The sequence below is a fragment of the Pan troglodytes genome, chromosome 22 (genome assembly GCF_028858775.2).
Source record: "Pan troglodytes isolate AG18354 chromosome 22, NHGRI_mPanTro3-v2.0_pri, whole genome shotgun sequence".
In the NCBI taxonomy this organism is placed as follows: Eukaryota; Metazoa; Chordata; class Mammalia; order Primates; family Hominidae; genus Pan; species Pan troglodytes.
In genome coordinates, this window is record NC_072420.2 from 45,188,465 (window position 1) to 45,211,023 (window position 22,559).

At 46.4% G+C, this 22,559-nt stretch overlaps 3 protein-coding genes across 3 annotated transcripts in view; all 3 read right to left on the reverse strand.

Annotated features, from left to right (window-relative positions):
- The window catches only part of TSPEAR (thrombospondin type laminin G domain and EAR repeats), a 69,188-nt gene extending 47,073 nt beyond the window's left edge, over positions 1-22,115 (reverse strand). The window contains exon 1 of the mRNA XM_016938655.3: positions 21,902-22,115. Coding sequence (XP_016794144.2) covers positions 21,902-22,000 — 99 coding nt within the window. The 5' untranslated portion in view covers positions 22,001-22,115. The remainder of the gene's footprint in view (positions 1-21,901) is intronic.
- On the reverse strand, positions 4,680-5,558 carry KRTAP10-2 (keratin associated protein 10-2). The gene is given in 2 exon segments (XM_016938651.2): positions 4,680-5,144; positions 5,229-5,558. Coding segments are annotated over 2 exon segments (795 nt in total).
- On the reverse strand, positions 11,624-13,313 carry LOC100612201 (keratin-associated protein 10-3). Its single transcript, XM_003319113.3, has one exon. It carries the CDS (start codon positions 12,826-12,828, stop codon positions 12,148-12,150), a length of 681 nt encoding a protein of 226 aa, XP_003319161.2. The 5' UTR covers positions 12,829-13,313; the 3' UTR covers positions 11,624-12,147.
- Positions 22,116-22,559: the final 444 nt, after the last annotated feature.

Consider the following 22,559-nt stretch of genomic DNA (forward strand, 5'->3'; position numbering starts at 1 on the left):
TCTAGACAAATATTTATCTAGATTAAAAGATGACAGATTCAAATAGTTAAAATCGTAAATGAAAATGGGAATATCACTACTGACCTTACATTAATAAAAAGGATTATAAGGAATACTATGAAAATTTGTACACCAACAAATTAGATAACTAATATGTAATGGAAGAATTCTTATAAACACACAAACTACCAACATGGCTACCTTTCCTTCATATGGCTCCAGGTTACTGTCTAGTGCCCTTTTATTTCAGCCTGAATTAGCATTTCTTGTAAGGCAAGTCTATTGGCAATGAGCTTTTTCAGGTTTTATTTACCTTGAAATGAATCACTTTCTCTTCAGAGTCTCGCTCTGTTGCCCAGGCTGGAGTGCAGTGGTGCGATCTCTGCTCACTGCAAGCTCCGCCTCCCAGGTTCCCACCATTGTCCTGCCTCAGCCTCCTGAGTAGCTGGGACTACAGGCTCCCGCCACCAGGCCCGGCTAATTTTTTGTATTTTTAGTAGAGATGGAGTTTCACCGTGTTAGCCAGGATGGTCTCAATCTCCTGACCTCGTGATCCACCTGCCTTGGCCTCCCAAAGTGCTGGGATTACAGGCATGAGCCACTGCGCCCGGCCCCTCTTTCATTTTTGAAGGATAATTTTGTCAGATGCTGATGCCTTTTTGGTTGTTGGTTTCCCCTGCCCCTGTACCCCAAGCCAGCATGTGAAATATGTCATCCCAATGCCTCTGGCCTCCATGGTTTCTGATGAGAAATCTGCTGTTAGTCTTCTGTCCAGCAGCTTTCTAGATTCTGTTTTGACTTTTGAGAATTTGATTACACTGTGTTTTTGTGTGGTTCTTTTTGAGTTTATTCTACTTGGGGTTCACTGAGTGGCTTGAATGTGTAGACTGGTATGTCTTCTCAATTTGGGAAGTTTTGGCCATTATTTCTTCAATTATTTTTTCCACTCCCCCTGTCTCCCCTCCATCTGGAAATCCAGTTAAGTGTGTTGGTATGCTTGATGGTGTCCCACAGCTCTTCTAAGATTTGTGCATTTTTCTCCATTCTCACATCTACTCCCCTTTGTCTCAGCTACTCCTCAGACCAGAGTATATTAATTTGTCTGTCTTTATGTTCACTAATTCTTCCACCTGATAAAATCTGCTGTTGAAACCCTATCATGAATTATTTATTTCAGTTGTTGTAATTTTCAATTCCAGATTTTCTGTTCGGTTTCTTTTTAAAGTTCCTATCTCTTTATTGATATTCTCTATTTGGTGAGGCATCATTCTCCTGGTTTATCTTAATTCTTTGTCTGTGATTTTATTTAGTTTTTTGAACATGTTTAAGAGAGCTGATCGAAAGGCTTTATCTAGAAAGTCCAATTCTGGGCTTCCTCAGGAAGATTTTCCATTAATTGCTTTCCCCCCATGAGTAGCTCATATTTCTTCCCGCTTTGTCTGGTGAAAACCAGACAGTGACTATTACAATGGGATATTTCTGGGTATCAGGTTCTCCTCCCTCTGCACAGTTTGCTGTTGCTGATTGTTGTGGATTGTGGTTGTTTTTGCTTGTTTATGTCAAGTTAAAAAATAGTTTCTTCATCATGTGTGCTCACTTTCTATTAGCTTGGTGCTAAGACAGTAATTTGACAGAGAGTTCCTTAAACGCCTGGAATCAAAAAATTGTTTTTCTTCAGGGTTTGTAGCTGGGCTCTGTGTGTTGGTTCACACCCCCCAGCACTCGGCTGGGGAGTTTGCGACTCTGCCTTCCCCTTCACTTCCTGCTTGCATCTTCACTTCCTGCTTGCACCTTTACTTCCTGCTTGCACCTTCCCTTCCTGCTTGCTCAGAGCCTGAAGTTCAGCCAGAGGTGAGCACTGAGAGCTTCTCAGGTCTTTTCTGAGCTGGTGCCCCATCATGGGCATGCGTGGGGGCCTTCTGGACTCCCAAGAGTAAGTGGGATCTCCCACCTCCCTTATTCCTCAAAGCATGTCATCTTCCAGCTTTTCCTCCCAGGCTTTTTGGGCATGCCCAATGTTTTCTGGCTGATACCTTTGGCCCCAGGTGGCATTGACTGTTTAATGTTCTGACAAAGCCTCAGTGTAGCTGCTCTCTGCCTTGAGTCTGATTTGGTGAAATAAGGCAAGCCCTGTGTGTTAGTCCTTCAGGGAGCCACCAGACAGGTAGAAACAGACAACTGCACTGCCTTGCAAACAAGGTCCCCTCTGCTTCCCTGGCAACAGCATCCCACACCAGAAACTCAGGCTGCTGCCTTCCTGACTGTCATCCAGCTGGGGAGGGGGGGATGGGGCAAGGGGAAGTTAAAATCCACAAGGTTGTCCTATTGGGTTGTGCTGCTTTTTCTTGATTATGTGTTCCCTTGACTGCTGCAAACCTTCAAGTATTTTCCAGAGTTCAGATAAAATTGAACTCCAACCCCCTTTGTTGGGGTGGGTGGGTGGACGGCAGGTGGGGACGGGAAGGTCTTGGGGAAGCGATGGTGGAGGAAGCCCAGGACAGTGTGGGACCACATTCAAACCAGAGGGTGGGAGAACACGTGAACACGTGAACACGAGTGCAGATGGAGCCAGTTTCAAACAGGATTGAACAAATCCGAGAGTAGACTCCTAGAATACAACTGCAGAGCCAGGGGACGCTGGCCGGGGGCTGGCCGGGGACGGTGGGTTTGTTTATTTGGGTTTTGCCAGTTTCTGATGTTCCGTGGAGGGACAGGCCCTCACAGTTCCCCACTGCACCATTTCCTCTGACATCGCTATTCACAGGCACAATTAGGGACCATCTTTGGAGGGCATTTCTCAGTATCTCTAAGAATTTTAAATCCATGAACACTCTGCGCCAGCAATGCCACCTTTAGGAATTTAGGCAAAAATGTACCTGAGTGTGGAAAGGTATATGGTAGAAACACCCACAGAGGTGTTAGAGATAGAACTCAGAGTCGTAAGGAAAACGAGCGCTTAGACAAAGGACTTTTTAGCAACGGAAATTTATCTTTGCGCAGAGAAGTGCCTCTCACGTGGCCGGTTGCCACGAGAGCACACAGAACAAAGGAGAGTGAAAGTTTTTATTTTTGACGCAAATCCTGCCCCTGTGCCCTTTTTTAACTGGCTGGGGTCGGACCACACAATCTAAGCTAGACCCGATTGGCTAAACATTTAGGGGAAGGGGTCGTCTGCGGCGAGCTAGAGAGTCAGTCTTTTCTCAAATAAGGAAAGGAATGTGAGCTGGTGCTGTGGCATGCCTGGGCGTGTAGGAAAAGCAGAAAGAAGGAAAGAAGAAGAAAGACATGGGGAGGGGTACTGGGAATGAAACACTAAAGGACTGCTCAGGCTGTCTGAAGAGAAACCTTGCCATATCTCACAAGAGGTATCGTTTGCAATAATGAACAACTGGAGAGACACTCAGGGCCATCCACCTGGCGTTGCAGACACCAAGTGCGGCATGTCCACACTTTGGAACGCTGCACACCTTGCTGAAGAAAACCATGAGAAAATAGTTTTTAAAATCAACCCGGCAAAAAAAAGAATAATGTGTGCCCCCCGCATTGTGATAGTATAGCTGTGGAGAAGTAAAGACTCAGGGCCTCTTGCGGGCAACGTGGTGACGGCCATACCTCGCCAGCATCCCTTGCCTGCATTTGCATTTCTAGGAGTCTATTCTCAGATTTGCTCAATCCTGTTTGAAACCACATCTGGCTGCATCTGGACCTGTGTGTCCATGTGTTTCTCTCGCCCTCTGGTCTGCATGTGTCCCCATGCTGTCCTGGACTTCCTCTGCCTTTGGGGCCTTGCTGTTCCCACCGGCCCTCCGCCCACCCAGCCCAGCACACGGAGCTCTGGAGGCCGCGTCTCTGTTCTCTGCTCTGCATCCCAGCGGCAAGCCTGGTGCAGGAACAGAGGGCGTCCCTGAGCGTATGTGAGTGTGCGCAGGAGGCCAGGATGCCCAAGCTGTCCCTGAGTGGAACTCGCTGAGCGCAGGGACAGCTGGAGCCCAAGTCTCCCGCCGTGTCCCACCTCCCAGCACAGCTGGGACAGCCCCAACCCTTGCCATGGGAAGGAGCTGCTTCTACCCACAGTGAGTGGGGCGTTGGCCTGAGTCATGTGGTGTCTGTGGGACTCAGCCAGTGAACAAGGCTTTTGGGCCCCACAGGACCTGGGAGGGGAGCCGGACAGCAGAACGTGCCACGAGGTGGACAGGAGCTTCCAGGTGTCACACAAGAGCCCCCCGAGGCCCCCCAGCTGGGGGTGTAAAGAGATCCACGGGGCCCAGCCCCCCAGAGCCAGGCCAGGCCCCACTCTGCCCCCTCCCGCCCTGGGTGCGGAGAGTCAGCACGGAGTCAGCTGGGGCCGCAGACGCTTTATTGGTGCTCAGGGGCAGAGGGTGACGCTCCTGGGGGTGAGACCCGGGTCAGGAGGGCCCATCCCCGACCAGCGACCAGCGACCAGCAGAGGGTTGTGGTCTGCAGCCAGGAAGCACCATGAAGAGCAGCCAGGGCTCGCCCGCCCCGGGGGAGGTCAGAGAGGAGCCAGTGAGCATCTGAGACCCCACCCTGGGGCTGGGCGGCTGTGGCTAGGGCTGCTCCTTCTGTGTTGAGCTGTGCTGAGGCTGGGTGGGCTGGGAGGTCCAAGGACTGGCAGGGAGGTGGGGCCTGAGCCCAGCTGGCCCTGGGGGACATGGCCATCAGCAGCTAGACTTTTGGCCTGAGGAAAAGCTGCAGGAGGCTGGGCGGGAGCACACGGGGCGGCAGAGGAGGGACACGCAGGAGGCTGCACAGCAGCAGCTGGGTTGGCAGGAGGAGGCAGGGGCACAGCAGGAGGGGATGGGCACACAGCAGGCGGGCCTGCACACAGGGCAGCAGAGGAGGGACACAGAGGAGGAGGGTCTGCAGCAGGAGGAGGTGCAGCAAGCTGGCTAGCAGCTAGACTGCTGGCAGCACGGAGAGGAAGCCCCAGAGCAAACAGGTACACAGCAGATGGACTTGCAGCAGACAGGCTTGCAGCAGACGGACACACAGCAGGACTGCTGACACGGGGAGGAGGTGCAGCAAGCCGGCTGGCAGCTAGACTGCTGGCAGCATGAAGAGGATGACTCAGAGCAGGTGGGCACGCAGCACACAGGTTTGCAGCAGACAGGCACATGGCAGGACTGCTGGCAGGAGGAAGAGGCACAGCAAGCTGGCTGGCAGCTAGACTGCTGGCAGCATGAAGAAGGCCCACAGCAGACAGGCACACAGCAGACAGTCTTGCAGCAGACGGGCACGCAGCAGGCCTGCTGGCAGGGGGAGGAGGTGCAGCAAGCCGGCTGGCAGCTAGACTGCTGGCAGCATGAGGGTGTGCAGGAGCTGGTGCAGCCTGATTGGCAGGGGCTGGGCTCACAGGCCGCCTGGCAGCAGGGGCTGGACACACAGCTCACTGGGGTGCAGACCAGGGTCAGGCAGGGGGCTGGGGCACAGCAGTTGGGGGTGCCGCAGGGGGGCTCACAGCAGCTCTCTGGGCAGTCGTCCACCTGCCAGGAGTTGGTGCAGGCGCTGGAGCAGATGGACATGGTGGAGGCGGCCATGCTGGAGTGGGGAGGAGGTGAGCTGGGGGAGGTGTGTGAGTGAGTGTGTGAGTGAGTGTGTGTGTGAGTGTGTGAGTGAGTGTGTGTGTGAGCCTGTTGGCTGCTGGGGCTTTTATATGCCCAGGGCCTGTGTTTTCCCAGCAGGAGACTCAGCAACGCCCTCCTCTTCCGTGTTGGTGTTTGGAGCCGGGAGGACCCTCATTATTTCTGCTTCCTTTGCCATGACTTGTCCTCACTCTGCTCCTAACACTCGGCTGGTCCTGGGCAGGACTGGCACCCCTGGCTGAGCCTGTCCTCCGGGAACACCAGGAGGGAAGGTGTGGCCTCTCTGGGGCTGACCTGGTGACTTCCACCTGGCAGGTCCCGTGACTGTGCCCAGCGTGGGCCCTCAGCCTGGGGGAGGCCCAGCCTCTGTCTGCAGGGACCTCACGGGGTGGCCTGGCGTGGCTGCGATTGGGAGAGCCAGGACGGAGGTGCCTGTGTTGGGAAAAGACGCTTGAGGACAGCACTTCCTGGCGGGCTCTGGGATCTTCTGAGATCCTGATGTCTGCCAAGAGCAGGAGGACAGGGAGGACCTCCCCTCCTCTGAGAAGGAGATGGAATGTTCTGGCAAGGCCTCTGGACAGTCAGCTCATTAGGAGGACAAGGTTTGGGGACTGGCCTTTGGGTCTGGACTGTTGTCCCCTGGAGCCCTGGTCAGGTGTCCTGAGAGTGGTGGGTGCAGATCCGGGCCTGGGGGTGGGGAGGGGCCTCTGCCTTGAGGAGGTGGATGTGGAATGAGGGTCACTGGAGATTGAAGGACACTTGGAGTGGGCAAAGCCAGCCTGTGCTTGGGAGGTCATCAGGCAGGACAGGCCCTGACCCCGGGGCAGGGACCGTCACAGGTGAGCTCCTCTGTCTCGGGGCCTGAGCCCAGCATGGCCTGAAGCTGGTTCTCACCAGGAACCAGCAACATCTCCCAGTGTCCTTCCAGCCTCTTTCAGCTGGGGACGAGGCTACGGCAGCCTGGGACGGGCTTTCGTGGTGGCCCAGAAAGCCTATAGCGCTAGGGAGGCTCACTGGAAGCTCTCCTGTCATAGCGTAGCAGGAGGTGAGCAGGCCCCTGGTCACCAGGACCTTTCTCTGTTGTCCTACAGGGCCAGTCAAAGCAGCAAGCCGAGAAATAGAAATGAGACGTGAACCTCTGTTATTTGCAGGTGACACAATTGTCCACCTAAAGATCTGAGTCACTGCCATTGTGACTGTCACTGACCATGTGCACCGGCTGGACGTGGGATAAACTCACAGCCCCCGACAGCCCCTCCCTGCACACCTGCCTCGCCATTGTGATGGAAATTCCATCTGAACCTGGGGCCTCCAGCACGTGCCAGTCACTCCGCCCTCCATGGCTGTTGTCAAACAAGCCCCTCCGACCTCTCACGGGTGATGTCTATGAAGACTCAGCTCCCGACAAGAGCCTCTCATCTGAAGACGCAGGGCAGTCAGCACTGGGAGCCAGGGTGAGAGCCGAAGGGAAGCCGAGGCAGCTGCGTTCCCTAATGGAGTATGAGGGGGAGGGTCCCAAAGACCTGGAGCTGCAAGTTATAGCATGTGACTGTAGTGACAGCTTCAGTGATCTTAGAAAAGGACCCCCTAGTAGCACTGATGATGAAGCTGGTGAGGTCGGAGCATGTCGCTACGCCCGGCAGCATTCCAAGCACTTGGCATCTATTAATTCACTGAATTTCGGCATTAACTTCTTGTCGAATTTACTATGGACAGACGCGGAAGCTTCAGCAGAGAGGTTGAGCAGTCTGCTCAAAGCCACACAGAAAACAGTGATGGAACCAGGACTAGAAGCCAGCCGGTCTGTACATAGGATCTACATTCTCAACCAGTGAGTCTCTGATTCTTAAAAAAAAAAAAATGTTGAAGATGAAAGACAGCAAGTCTTCAATACCAAATTTAATACCAAACAGCTGGATTAAAAATTCACATCAGAAGCAGAAGAGCAAAACTAATACCACAGAGAATCAATTCAATTTTAAGTCCAAACATGAGTTCTTCCAAACGCCGAGGTAAAGGATAAAACTCACAAATATAATGAGAGAAAAGATAACAAACAGAGTGTATATTTAGCTGAGACAAAACATGAAAATTCAATTGCTAGGGAGAAAAAAAAATAAGATCAAAGAAATAATTGAGGATCAAGTATTCTGGGCTGAATGGACAGAGGTGTGTGTACTGGAGTAGAAGAACTTAATGAATTTCAAGAAAATCAGGCCACCCTAGACATGCATTGACGAGTTTTTCAATGTAGAAGACCTAAGAACAGGCCTCTCACAGGCAAGACGAATAATACACGATCTGGAAATGAACTGCATCAGGCTGACCTCAGACCCCTGTCCCACTAACCAGGGTATGGCAATATCCTCAGGGCTTCCAGGGCAATCTTTGGTGGACTAAGGCTCTAATTTTCCTTTTTTCAAATTATTACATCTTTCTCAAATAAAGATAACAGCGATGTATTTTCACAAAAGCAAGAGCTTAGAAAGTACTCCACCCAGGTGTCCCTCTTGGAAAAAATACTTAAGGAAATATGACAAATGGCAAAGTGATTGTTATGGATGGAATGTTTGTATCCTCCCAAAATTCATATGTTGAGACCCTAATTCCAATATGATGGTATTAAGAGGTGGGGCCTTTGGGAGGTAATTAGGTCAGGAGGGTGGAGCCCTCAAAAATGGGATTTGTGCCCTTTAAAGAAGAGACCCTGGAGAGATTATCTGGGCCATGTGAGGACAGCAAGAAGGTGGCTGTCTGTAGACCAGGAAGAGAGCCCTCTCCAGAGCACCACCATGTGGCACCCTGAGTGATCCTGGACTTCCAGCTTCCAGAACTGGGAGAAAGAAATGCCTGCTGCTCAAGACCCTCCAGTCCACAGCAATTTGTTATAGCAGCCCCAACTGACTGTGACAGAGAAGAAGCAAAGACAAGAGCTCCAGAACATAGAAGCTGGGGTATCAAAGGGCTGGCCCAGATACAAAGACAGGAAGACACTGACCTAGGTCCAGATAACCAATGTGCTCAGTTATAACTGCAAATGCAAATTTCACATATTTTATAACAGATGCATACAACAGATGCATATTCTACATCCTAATTGAATAGCAATGATAATATTTTAATACTTTACTGCATGCTAATGTGAGAGGCCGCTAACCACACGTGGCTCTTGAGTGCTTGAAATGTGGCTCATGCCACTTGTTGAAATGGTAACATTCTGGATGTACCGGGTTAAATAAGATCTATTGTTAAATTAATTGCACCGGTTCCTTCTGCCATCTTTCAGTGTGGCTGTTATAATATTTAGGATTGTATGTGCGGTTCTGTTTCTACTGGAATATGCTGTATGTTGTTTTCAATCAAACGAGAAAGACTGAGAAGCGGGTGGGGGTGGACCCGTGGGCTGATGTTGAGGAGAGCAAGATTAATTCTGTTTTAAATAGAAATTCTCCAATTGCGGTTCCATTCCTCACTTTAATAGTTAAAAAATAAACATAAAGGTAAACTTAAAAGCTATTTATTAGTACAATTAAAAACAGAATGTATATTTTTCAAAACAGCAAATAAAAGTAGAAGAGAAAAAACAAACCGTGGTGGATATCCTAAAGACGGAAAAGCGACCGAAACAGGCGGAAACCTCAAAAGCAGAGAAGACCATGAAAACGTGAGGATGAGCGAAACAGCCAGTTGGAAAGGAAAGGAAATTGCTCCTGATGTTTCCTATTAGATGAGAACATTTCCCAAAACGGTTTATAAAATAAAAACCGAAATAAGGTAACTAATGTCACCATTAAACAGTAACGGGAGGGAAAAGAGACGTCTCCCAGGTCCGACGGCTGCGGGGGCCCACACAGAGCCTCCTCTCCCATCCTCCCCAAGGGGTGACGCACACAGCCTAGAAATGGGGACTCCCGCACTAGCAGGGCCCCCACATCCCACAGGATGAGCCAAAGGGAGGGCAGCCTGGCTCAGGACTCCCTGAAGATGCAGAAACCGTGTTCCCTGACAGAGTCCCACCCCGTGGGGAGACATGGGCACTTGGCTAGGCCAGCTGGCCAAGCGCTGTGGGAGATGGGCGGTGAAGGGCACCAGGATCTGGGAGCCCTAGTTTGAGAAGTCCCCTCCCAGTCCTTGTGTGGTGAGTCCCCCACCCCGGCCACACACACATCCCACCCCCGCCTTCACAAGCAGGGTAGAGGCTGCACACACACAGTCCTGGGGCTCAGGGCAAGGCAGCCTTGCTCTGGGCTACTGATCAGACCCAGGACAGAGAGGTCTGGGGACAGCCCTTCCTGCCGTGCCTGCTCCCCTTGTCCTGGTGGCTGGGCTGGGAGCTTGCAAAGGAAAATGACAGTGACAAGGGGCCTGTGTCCTTCCGTCCTGGAAGCCTGTGACACTCGGACAGGGACTTCCAACTGTGTATTGCATTTGCACAGACATGCCATCAAAACTGCAAAGGAATAAATGACTGCTGGGACAAGTTAATAGATACAGCGGTTCAAAGGAAAAGACCTACTCGAGAATTAAGGAATCCTTGTGAACAACAGGGGAAGGTTACAGAAAATTTCCAGTTATTCTTAAGAATTAAGAAGTCGTGCCGGGCACGGTGGCTCAGGCTTGTAATCCCAGCGCTTTGGGAGGCCAAGGCAGGCAGATCGCGATGTCAGGAGTTCAAGACCAGCCTGGCCAATGTGGTGAAACCCAGTCTCTACTAAAAATACAAAAATTAGCCAGGCGTGGTGGTGCACACCTGTAGTCCTAGCTATTCAGGAGGCTGAGGGAGAAGAATAGCTTGAACCCGGGAGGCAGAAGTTGTACTGAGTGGAGATTGCTCCACTGCACTCTAGCCTGGCAACAGAGTGATACCCGCTCTCAAAAACAACAACAACAACAACAACAACAACAAAAACCAAAAGACTGGGTGCAGTGGCTCATGCCTGTAATCCCAGCACTTTGGGAGGCTGAGGCGGGTGGATCATAAGGTCAGAAGTTCAAGACCAGCCTGGCCAAGATGGTGAAACCCCGTCTCTACTAAAAATACAAAAAAATTAGCTGGGCATGGTGGCCTGCGCCTGTAATCCCAGCTACTCAGGAGGAGAGGCAGGAGAATCCCTTGAATCTGGGAGGTGGAGGTTGCAGTGAGCCGAGATCGCACCACTGCACTCCAGTCTGGGCAACAGAGTCAGACTCCGCCTAAAAAAAAATAGAAGTTGCTCCAGGGATTCCAGTTCTGGAAACCTGTTGATGAGATTGTTTGACCCATCATCCTGCTGAAAACAATTGAAAACACTAGGAAGAATCTTCCTAGTTGCAACAGGAAACTGGAAAAGGAATAAAGAATTACAGGATTACAGGCCCAAATCAAAGACAGGGGTCTTTGCCCTTTTTGCACAAGGGAACTTCCCGGCCACCTCGTGAAAGCTTTGGAGGTTTTCAGATAAGTAAAAGGAAACCAACTTCATGAAAACACTGCTGTTACACTATGAAAAAGTGAACTGGTGAGATAGCATGTACTTCCCTAGGGAGCATGTGCCTGGTGGGACCCAGCAGGTGCATCTCGCGCTACCATAATTATGAAACAGCAGTGGCCAGAATGAGGTTTTGAGCATTTGCCGCCGGCATAATGTGACGCCACGCATCTCATTCCTGTTGGTGACAAAGCTGCAGGTGCCGCCATAGGTTTTGTCGGCTACATGAGAGGGTTCCTCACATAAGGCAAAAGAAAACACACCTGTCTTAGAGGCCTCAAAAATGCCCACAAATACTTTCCAAGGACAAGGGTGGTTACTCAGCCGCAAACAGCGAAGCACACAAGGAAACGACACCATGAGCGAGAACTGGTGGAAATGACAGAAAGCTGAAATGGACCCACAGAGACTTCAGGCATTGGGATGACTGTACACAGATATTTGAAATAAGAGATCAGCTCTAAAATGTCTTCCAGGAATGAGAAATATTTATTTTATTTAATAAGAGAGGGCTGGTGAGAAGATGATGAGTGGGGGTCAGACAGGCAGAGGAAGGAGAGAGGGGGAGGAGCTGAGCCCAGGGAGAGGCCGGGCCCGGTAGGTGTGAGGGATTCACAGAGAAGCACCCCCGGAGCCTGGAGACGCTGAGGCTGGCAGGAGAACCCCACAACAGCAGACCCAGCACAGCGGGAAGTCAGGACTGCCTCCGCCCCTGGTGCTGTCAGCCTGGATGCAGCTCAAGGCCAGAGTCCCGAAGCTCCCACCCCACGCGGCACGTTGAAGTTCTTCCCACAGGGTTTGCAAAAAAGACCTCTGAGAGGGCACATTGGTGACTTTATTTGTTGACAGACTGATCACTCACATGGGGCAGGACACAGTGACCACCGGCTGGCCAGCATGGAGATGAGGGTGTGGGAGAGATGCATGCCTGGAGGAATCGGCATGAAAGCTCAGCATTGCTGGCTGGAGGTGCAGTGGCTCTGGGCAGAGGAGACTCAGACAGGGCTCAGGGCTGCAAGGATTTTCGGAAGTCAGAGATGGCCCTGGAACAACTCTGGAGAAACGGGACCTGCCCGTCAGCAGCTGGACTTCTGGCCTGAGGAGAGGCCACAGCACGCGGAAGAGAGGCGGGAGCACACGGGGCAGCAGAGGAGGGACACGCAGGAGGCCGGGCGGCAGCAGCTGGGCTGGCAGGTGGAGGCAGGGGCACAGCAGGAGGGGATGGGCACACAGTAGGTGGACCTGCACACGGGGCGGCAGAGGAGGGACACGCAGGAGGAGGGTCTGCAGCAGGAGGTGGTGCAGCAAGCCGGCTGGCAGCTAGACTGCTGGCAACATGAAGAGGAAGCCCCAGAGCAGATGGGCACACAGCAGGTGGGCTTGCAGCAGACAGGCTTGCAGCAGACAGGCTTGCAGCAGACGGGCACACAGCAGACTGGCTTGCAGCAGACGGGCACGCAGCAGGCCTGCTGGCAGGGGGAGGATGTGCAGCAAGCTGGCTGGCAGCTAGACTGCTGGCAGCACGAGGGCGTGCAGGAGCTGGTGCAGCCTGATTGGCAGGGGCTGGGCTCACAGGCCGCCTGGCAGCAGGGGCTGGACACACAGCTCACTGGGGTGCAGACCAGGGTCAGGCAGGGGGCCGGGGCGCAGCAGCTGGGGGCACAGCAGGGGGGCTCACAGCAGCTCTCTGGGCAGGCGTCCACCTGCCAGGAGTCAGAGTAAGTGCTGGAGCAGACGGACATGGTAGACGTGGCCATGCTGGGGTGGGGAGGAGGTGAGCTGGGGGAGACGTGAGTGAGTGAGTGTGGGAGTGAGTGAGGGAGTGAGTGAGTGATCGTGCCAGGCCTCTGAGTGGTCGGAACCTTTATACCCCTCTGTGTTGATTGTGCTGCCCCTGCCTGGCTTCGAGAAGCCTTCCTCTTCCTTGTTGTTGTTGTAGGCACTGTTGTGTTAGTAGTGTTGGTTCATTGTTTGTGGATGTTCTGGTTTGTGAGGCTCCTGACTGGAGTTGGGGCTTTCCTGATGTGGGTTTGTCCATAGAGATAAACTAGTAGAAATATATTGATTGCATCAAAGCACACTGCAGAAGCAGGGACAGTGGCAGTTAGGAGATATTCTGGAATTGACAGCCCTCTGCTCCATCCCAGGAGGAGTTTGCACTTAAAAAAAGACTTCTACACCTAAGGAGGGATGAGGTTAGGAGAACCTCAGTTTCTGGGCCTTGAGGAAAGGGAGAGATGTGTTCTGCTGTGGACAAGTTTGAAGATGCTCAGTTGGCCTGGCCACACGGCGAGATCCACCCTGTGGGTTGACACTGCTGGTTGTCAGTGGGAACCATGGGGCATATTTCTGCTGGGGTTGAGCCCTGGGGCAGGTGTGAGGCAATAGTGTCTTCCTGGGCAGAGATTGGCTCACAGAGGGGAGCAGGGAGGCAGCTGCAGGCCCAGCACAGTAGGGATGGAGATGAGGGGCAAGCACCTTTGTTTCATGTCACGTTGAACTGTTATGGGGCCTTCCCCCGGTGGTGTGCACAATAGTGTTCACACCTTCTCCTCCCACATCTCGGGCAACATCACCTGCAATGGTGTCCTTGGGAGCTCCAAGGTCTCTTCCCTTATGGGCCAGAAAGTCATCAGAATGGATTAGTTCTACTGTTGGCTCCTGGACATTGTCATAGTAAATGTACAAATAAAAGGGTCTGATTGCAGAGCCTTGTCTGACAAATACCTGTACACCTGTGTGTATCAGCCCATGCCTGTGCTCGGGACCATACCTGTGCGCTAGTAAGCCTCCAAAGTTCTGATCATGGATCCCTCATCTCCTCACTCTATGATCGCTATTTTCTACTAAATCTTTGAAATGGCAAAGGCAGAGGCTCTGATGATGCTCTAGGCTGCAGGGCTTTCCAAAATTAGGCCAGGGCTCCACCGAGTGCTTGGTGGGGGCCCATAGGCTGCAGGGTTTGAAGCCTCTGACCTTTGATGGGTATGGCTAAGGGCTCTGTTGGAGGACTACCTGGCAAAGTCAGACTACAGTGGAAAAATATTATTTCATAGAAATAATAGCTGGACACAGACTGGCAAATTGGATGAAGAGTCATGACCCGTCAGTGTGCCGTATTCAGGAGACCCATCTCACTTGCAAAGACACACATAGGCTCAAAATAAAGGAATGGAGGAAAATTTACCAAGCAAATGGAAAGCAACATAAGCAGGGGTTGCAATCCTAGTCTCTGATAAAACAGACTTTAAGCCAACAAAGATCAAAAAAGACAAAGAAGGGCATTATGTAATGATAAAGGGATCAATTCAATGAGAAGAGCTAATTATCCTAAATATATATGCACCCAATACAAAAGCACCCAGTTTCATAAAACAAGCTCTTAGAGACCTACAAAGAGACTCAGACTCCCACACAATCATAGTGGGAAACTTTAACACCCTGCTGTCAATATTAGACAGATCAATGTGACAGAAAATTAACAAGGATATTCAGAACTTGAACTCAGCTCTGGATCAAATGGACCTAATAGACATCTACAGAACTCTCCACCCCAAATCAACAGAAGATACATTCTTCTCAGTGTCACATGGCACTTATTCTAAAATTGACCGCATAATTGAAAGTAAAACACTCCTCAGCAAATGCAAAAGAACTGAAATCATAACAAAGTCTCCCGGACCACAGTGCAATCAAATTAGATCTCAAGATTAAGAAACTCACTCAAAACCACACAACTACATGGAAATTGAACAACCTGCTCCTGAATGACTCCTGGGTAAGTAACAAAATTAAGGCAAAAATCAAGAAGTTATTTGAAACCAATGAGAACAAAGAGACAATGTCCCAGAATCTCTGGAACACAGCTAAAGCAGTGTTAACAGGGAAATTTATAGCACTAAATGTCCACATCAGAAAGCTGGAAAGATCTCAGATCTACACCCTAACATCACAATTAAAAGAACTAGAGAAGCAAGAGCAAACAAATCCAAAGGCTAGCAGAAGACAAAAAATAACTAAGATCAGAGCAGAACTGAAGGAGATAGAGACATGAAAAACCCTTCAAAAAAAATCAATGAATCCAGGAGCTGGTTTTTTGAAAAAATTAACAAAATAGATAGATCACTAGCTAGACTAATAAAGAAGAAAAGAGGGAAGAATCAAATAGATGCAATAAAAAATGATAAAGGGGGTATCACCACTGATCCCACAAAAATACAAACGGCCATCAGAGAATACTATAAACACCTCTACAAAATAAACTAGAAAATCTAGAAGAAATGGGTAAATTCTTGGACACATACACCCTCCCAAGACTAAACCAGGAAGAAGTTGAATCCCTGAATAGATTATAGCAAGTTCTGAAATTGAGGCAGTAATTAATAGTCTACCAACCAAAAAAAGCCCAGGACCAGATGGATTCACAGCCAAATTCTACCAGAGGTACAAAGAGGAGGTGGTACCATTCCTTCTGAAACTATTCCAAACAACTGAAAAGGAGGGACTCCTCCCTAACTCATTTTATGAGGCCAGCATCATCCTGATACCAAAACCTGGCAGACACAACAAAAAAAGAAAACTTCAGGCCAATATCCCTGATGAACACTGATGTAAAAATCCTCAATAAAATACTGGCAAACTGAATCCAGCAGCATATCGAAAAGCTTATACACCACAATCAAGTCAGCTTCATCCCTAGGATGCAAAGCTGGCTCAACATAGGCAAATCAATAAATGTAATCCATCACATAAAGAGAACCAATGACGAAAACCACATGATTATCTCAATAGATGCAGAAAAGGCCTTCAAGAAAATTCAACATCCCTTCATGTTAAAAACTCTCAATAAACTAGATGTTAATAGAACATATCTCAAAATAATAAGAGGTATTTATGATAAACCCATAGTCAATATCATACTGAATGAGCAAAAGCTGAAAGCATTCCCTTTGAAAACCAGCACAAGACAAGGATACCCTCTCTCACCACTCCTATTCAACATAGTATTAGAAATTCTGAACAGGGCAATCAGGCAATAGAAAGAAATAAAGAGTATTCGAATAGAAAAAGAGGAAGCCAAATTATCTCTGTTTGCAGGTGACATGATTCTATATTTAGAAAACCCCATTGTCTCAGCTCAAAAATTCCTTAAGCTGATAAGCAACTTCAGCAAAGTCTCAGCATGCAAAATCAATGTGCAAAAATCACAAGCATTCCTACACACCAACAACAGACAAGCAGATAGCCAAATCATGAGTGAACTCCCATTCACAATTGCTACAAAGGGAATGAAATACCTAGGAACACAGCTAATAAGGGAGGTGAAGGAGCTCTTCAAGGAGAACTACAAATCACTGCTCAAGGCAATAAGAGAGGACACAAACAAATGGAAAAACATTCCATCCTCATGGATAGGAAGAATCGATATCATGAAAATGGCCATACTGCCCAAAGTAATTTATAGATTCAATGCTATTCCCATCAAACTACCACAGACATTCTTCACAGAATTAGTAACTTTCCAAAATTATTGAAAAACATTAATCTACATATCCAGGACCTCAGAAAACTCTAAGGTGGAGACACACAAAAGATATGCAAACAGACATATCATAGTAAAAATACTGAAAGTCAAAAACATGGAGAAAATCTTGAAAGCAGCAAGAGAAAAACAAGTTATTTATAAGAGAACCATAAGAAGAGCAACAGTTCACTTCTTATCAGAAACAATGGGCACCAGAAGGTAGTATGATGGTACATTCAAAGTGCTCAAAGAAAAAAAAGTCAGCCAAGAATTCTATATCCAACAAAGTTATCTTTCAGAAATGAAGGCAAAATAAAGACATTCCCAGATAAATCAAAACTGAGGGAATCTATTACCTGCAGATGCATCTTACGAGTCATACTAGCGTTCCGCAGACCAAAAGCAAGTAACTCCAGACAGAAATTCAAATCCACACAGAAAAACAAAACAGCAGTAAAACTAATTATGTAATTATAAAAAGTAGTACAAATGCATATTTTCTCCTTTATTCTCTTAACTGATTTTTAAAAAGCAATATAAAAAGGTATATTTGGTGTTGTTGGGCCTATAACATATAGAAATCTAATATATTTGGCAATAATAATACAAAGGAGGTACATGGAAACAAAGCTATATCGTGCAAAGGAAGTTACTGAAGATAGTAATGTGAATCCACAGGAAAAAATGAAGAGAATCAGAAATGATAAAAAGGCTAATATAACAAATGATATAAATATATACTTGTTCTTTCTTCTCTAAGCATCTTTAAAAGCCATAAAATTATAGGAAGTAATAAGTATAACAATATATTGTTGGGTTTTAACATCTGTAGATGTAATATATATAACAACAAGACTACAAAAAGGACAAAAAGGAAAAGAGTTGTATAGGAGCAATCTTTTTGTATCTCACTGGTATTAAGTTGGCACAAATCTGAAGTTGATCTTGATAAGTCAAAATAAGTATATGGTAAACCCCAGAGCAACCGCTAAGGAAAAACTAAAACAGTGTCATGGGAAAACATAAAGAAATCAAAATGCTACATTAGGAAATATGCACTTAATATAAGAGAAAGTAGTGAAGAAAGAATATAAGGACAGTGGTGACAAAAAAAAACCCATAAACCCACAGAACCATATAAAACATATGGGAAATAAAAAGTAAACTAGTAGACATAAATTCAAGTACAGTTGATTTTCATTGTTAGTAGTAATTACATAAAGTCATTGCAAATACTGAATTAGGAAATAATATACCATTGTTCCTAGGGGAAATACAGAGTTTGGTTCTTGTAATCCTCTGGTCGCAGTTTCAACTATCAACATATAATCGAGTGTTATATGTGTTTAATAATTATTGTTTATTCATTAACATTGAACTCAGCCAACAGTACTACAACTTATGCCTTAACAAAGCTTCTCTAACATACATATTTTCTCTATAAGGCACATCACAGCCTTTTTGCACTTAGGAACACTGAACAGCCCCTTCACCACCATGCCTGAGGGCCATTTTAAACAGTAAAGTCACCCAAAAAATCACAAAAATGTGAAAATGTGGCATTAAGTAGATTACAAAAAAAATGCTTATTTACAATATGAGAGCTGAAGCAAGAATGCAGAGTGTGCCTTGTTCAACCTTATCTGGGAACATGCATTTTGGGACACTCAAATTTCTCACTAATCTGTGCATGCCAATGAATGACCACAAAAGTGCCACCAGTATTTGAGATTACAAATTAATTTTAGAGAGTAGCTGAATTTGCAAATACAAAATTCATAAAAAATGAGGTCAACTGTATATCAATAACAACATTAAATGTAAATAGATTAAATAACCCAATCAAAAGGCAGAGGCTGTCAGACTGGATTAAATAAAAAACAAGATGTAACTAGATACTCTGTAAAGTAGGCATTCTTTATATTCCAATATACAACTAGATTGAAAGTAAACAGAAAGAGATAAACTATACAAACAACAACCATGAGAAAATTGGAGTAGCCCAACTGCTGTCCGATAAAATAAATTTTAAAACAAAAATTGTTACTAGAGATTAAGAGGAACACTTTATAATGATGAAAGGTCAACCTATCATGAAGGTATAATAAATATAAACATGTATGGAAATAATAAAAGAGCACCAAAATACATGAAGCAAAAGCTGACAGAAATGAAGGGAGAAACAGACAAGTCAACAATATTAATTGAATAGTTTAACACCGTAATTTCAACAAACGGATAGAATAACTAGGTAGAAGATCAACAAGAAAAAGGAAAACTTGAATACAATAAACCAATAAAGTCTAGCAGACACCTTTAGACTGTTCCACCTGATGACAGCAGAATATACATTTTTTTGAAATGCATATGCAGTATCGTCTAGGATAGGACATATGTTAGGCCATAAAATAAACCTCCAGTAAATTTAAAAAGACAGAAATAATGCAAAGTATGTATTCTGGCCACAATAAAATAAAATTAGAAATCAATAACAGAAAAAAAAAAAACTGGGGAAACACACAAATATGTGAAAATTAAACAGCACACTCTTATATAACCAACAAACAAGTCAAAAAAGAAACCAAAAGGAAAATCATAAAATCATCAAGATGAATAAAAATGAAACCCAAAATACCAGAACTTATGAGATGCAGCAAAAGTATTGCTTAGAGAGAAGTTTATAGTTGTAAATACCTGTATTAAGAAAGATCTCAAATCAATAACCTAACCTACTTTAAGATGCTGGAGAAAGAAGAGCCAACTCAAAGCAAGCACAATGAAGGGAATAATGAAGACTAAAGTGGAAATAAATAAACAATTAAAACCAATTCTTCACAAACTCTTTCAAAAACTAAGAGGAAGTATTACTTCCTAACTCATTCTATGAGGCTAGTATTACTCTCATACCATAATCACACAAAGACATCATAAGAAAAGAAAACTACAGACCAATACCACTATCTCTCTTGATATGAACGCAAAATACTCAACAAGATACTAGCAATCTGAATCCAGCAACATAAAAGAAGAGTTATACACCATGGCTAAATGGGATTTATCCCTGGGATACAAGATTGGTTTAATATCTAAAAATCAATTAATGTAACACAACACATCAACAGAATAAAAAACAAAAATAGCATGATTATAACAATAGATGCAGAAAAAGCAGTTGATAAAATCCACCATCCTTTCATGTTAAAAACACTCAATAAGATAGAGCAGGAAACTTGCTCAATTTGTTAAGGGCATCTATGAAGAATCCACAGTTAATATTATACTTAGTGGGAAAAAATAAAAAGCATTCATATTGGAAAAGAAGAAACAAATCATCTCTATTCACAGATGACATAATCTTATATATAGAAAATCCTAAGAAATTCACTAAAAAGCTGCCAGCTCAGCAAGTTTGCAGGATACAAGGTCAACACACAAAAATCAATGGTATTTCAGGCCAGGTGTGGTAGCTCATGTCTGTGATCTCAGCACTTTGGGAGGCCCAGACCAGCCTGGCCAACATGGCGAAACCCTGTCTCTACTAAAAATACAAAAATTAGCTGGGCATGGTAGTGTACACCCGTAATTCCAGCTACTCTGGAGGCTGAGGCGGGAGAATCGCTTGAACCCAGGAAATAGAGGTTGCAGTGAGCCAAGATTGCACCACTGCATTCCAGCCTGGGTGACAGAGTGAGACTCTGTCTCAAAATTAAATAAATAAATAACGGTATTTCTATATATTTGCAATTAACAAGCCAAACATGAAATTATTTATAATAGCATCAAAAAGGAAAAAATACTAGGACTAGATTTAACAAAATAATTATAAAACTTATACTCTGAAAACTATAAAACATTATTTTTGTTTTGTTAAGGAAGATGTAAACAATAGAAAAGCATCATACGTTCATTAATCTGAAGTCCATGATCCACTCATGTTAATATTGTTAACATGACAATACTCCCCAAATTAATTACAGATTTGTCCAATCTCAAGCTAACTTCTCTGTAGACATTCACAAGTTGATTATAAAATCAATATGTAATTACAAGCGATCCAGAATAGCCAAACCAAAATTTAAAAAGAGGAACAAAGTTGGATGACTCATAGTTCCCAATTTAAAGATTTACTACAATAAATCTTGGTTACTACAGTAACCAAGACTGTGTGGTACAAATATATAAATAGACAAATGAATGAATAAAGTAAAATTGAGAGTCCAGAAATAAACCCACCTATCTATAGTCAATTTATTTCTCACAAGGTTGTCAAGACCATTCAATGAGGAAAAAATAATCTCCTTAGCAAATGGTGTGGGGGCAACTGAATATCTATATACAAAAGAACAAAATTGACCCCCTACCTCACACCACATACAAAAATTAAATGGATTGAAGACTCACATGTAAGTACCAAAAGTATAAAACTCTTAGAAGAAAACATAAGGGTAAATCTTCATGACCTTGGATTTGGCATTGGATTCTTGGATATGATATCAAAAGTACAAGCAACAAAATTTAAAAAAAGATAAATTGAACATCATCATGGTTTAAACATTTTGTGCTCCAAAGGGCTCTACCAAGAAAGTAAAAGCAAAACCCACAGAATGGGAGCAAATATTTGCAAATCATATATCTGATAAGGGGCTCATCAAATACATAAAGAATTCTTTACAACTGAGCAATAAGTCCATTAATCCACGAAAAACTGGGCGAAAAATTTAAATGAACATTTCTCCAAGGAAGATGCACAAATAGCCAGTACACACATGAGAAGTGCTCAACACCACTGTTGGAAATGCAAATTCATTTTTATTTACTTCAGAAGGACCTGCTGCACAGATATGATGTGCACTGTCCCAGAAACCGTGGGGAAGGGGACAGAGACAAACATTACTGTCTTCACCTTCCAAACTAGTAGGCAGAGGATGGGATGGGGCTTGTCTGTTAGATTTGGGATTGATGGCACTTCAAGTCTTAGATAAATGGGTCTACAAAGTGTCCCTTTTTAGATGTGATTTTATTGTTAGCGCTTCCTGCCAAAGGATGTCAACATAAAAACTCTGAGCACTAGACCCTCGATTGCAGGAATTGGCTGTGCAAACCACTAGCAAATGGTCACACAGACTCTCACATACTGCCAGTGACAGGGACCTCACTACCTAGCAAGGCCAGCCACTCTTGATCCCAGAGAAACCCAGAGAGTCCTTGACAAATGCCGCCCCTCAACCTGTGCACGCGTTGGTACTGGGAAACTCACAAGGGAAAATGACGCTATTATAACACGAAGCACAGAAAGTGCCACTGACCTTAGGTGGAAGACTGGGAACTCTCAAAGTTACAACGATGGAAAATTCTTCAGGGAAGAGGTCACACCGGGAGAAAATCCTGGATGCGGGGAAGCTCATGGTGCGGGGGGCGGCTGCTGAGAGCTGGAGTCCCCGTGCACCGTGAACCTGAACTATCCTGATCCCGCTTGTGGCGCCATCAGAAGGGACCACTTCCTCCAGGATGTCCAGGGGGCGCAGGTCTGTGGCAAAGAAATCACAGGTGGGTTAGGCCAGGACACCCCCAAAAGTGGATACCCATAACAGCCAACATGTATGGGGCATCAGCGTGGCAGGCACTTTCATAGCACTATAGCCCCTATGAGCTGTGAACCAAGGTTATCTCTGTTTCAGTGGTGAGGAAACAGAGGCACCATGAGGTGTGCCCGTGTGGCCTCCCCCCACCCCTCCTCCTGCTCCTGGGGGATCTTGCACGGCTGCCTCTGAGCTGCAGGTAACCTTCCAGCCATGGCTGCTGTTTTCAAGTCGGCAGCCAGGCACTGTGCAGGGTGAGCTGTGCGGGACGAAGGAAGGAACGCATGGCCCCACCGCGGCCACGGGAACCCCAAAGGAAACGCAGGAAGCGGCTGGGAATGAGACCAGGCAGGCCCAGGCTCCTGTCTGCTGGCCTCCCTTGGGT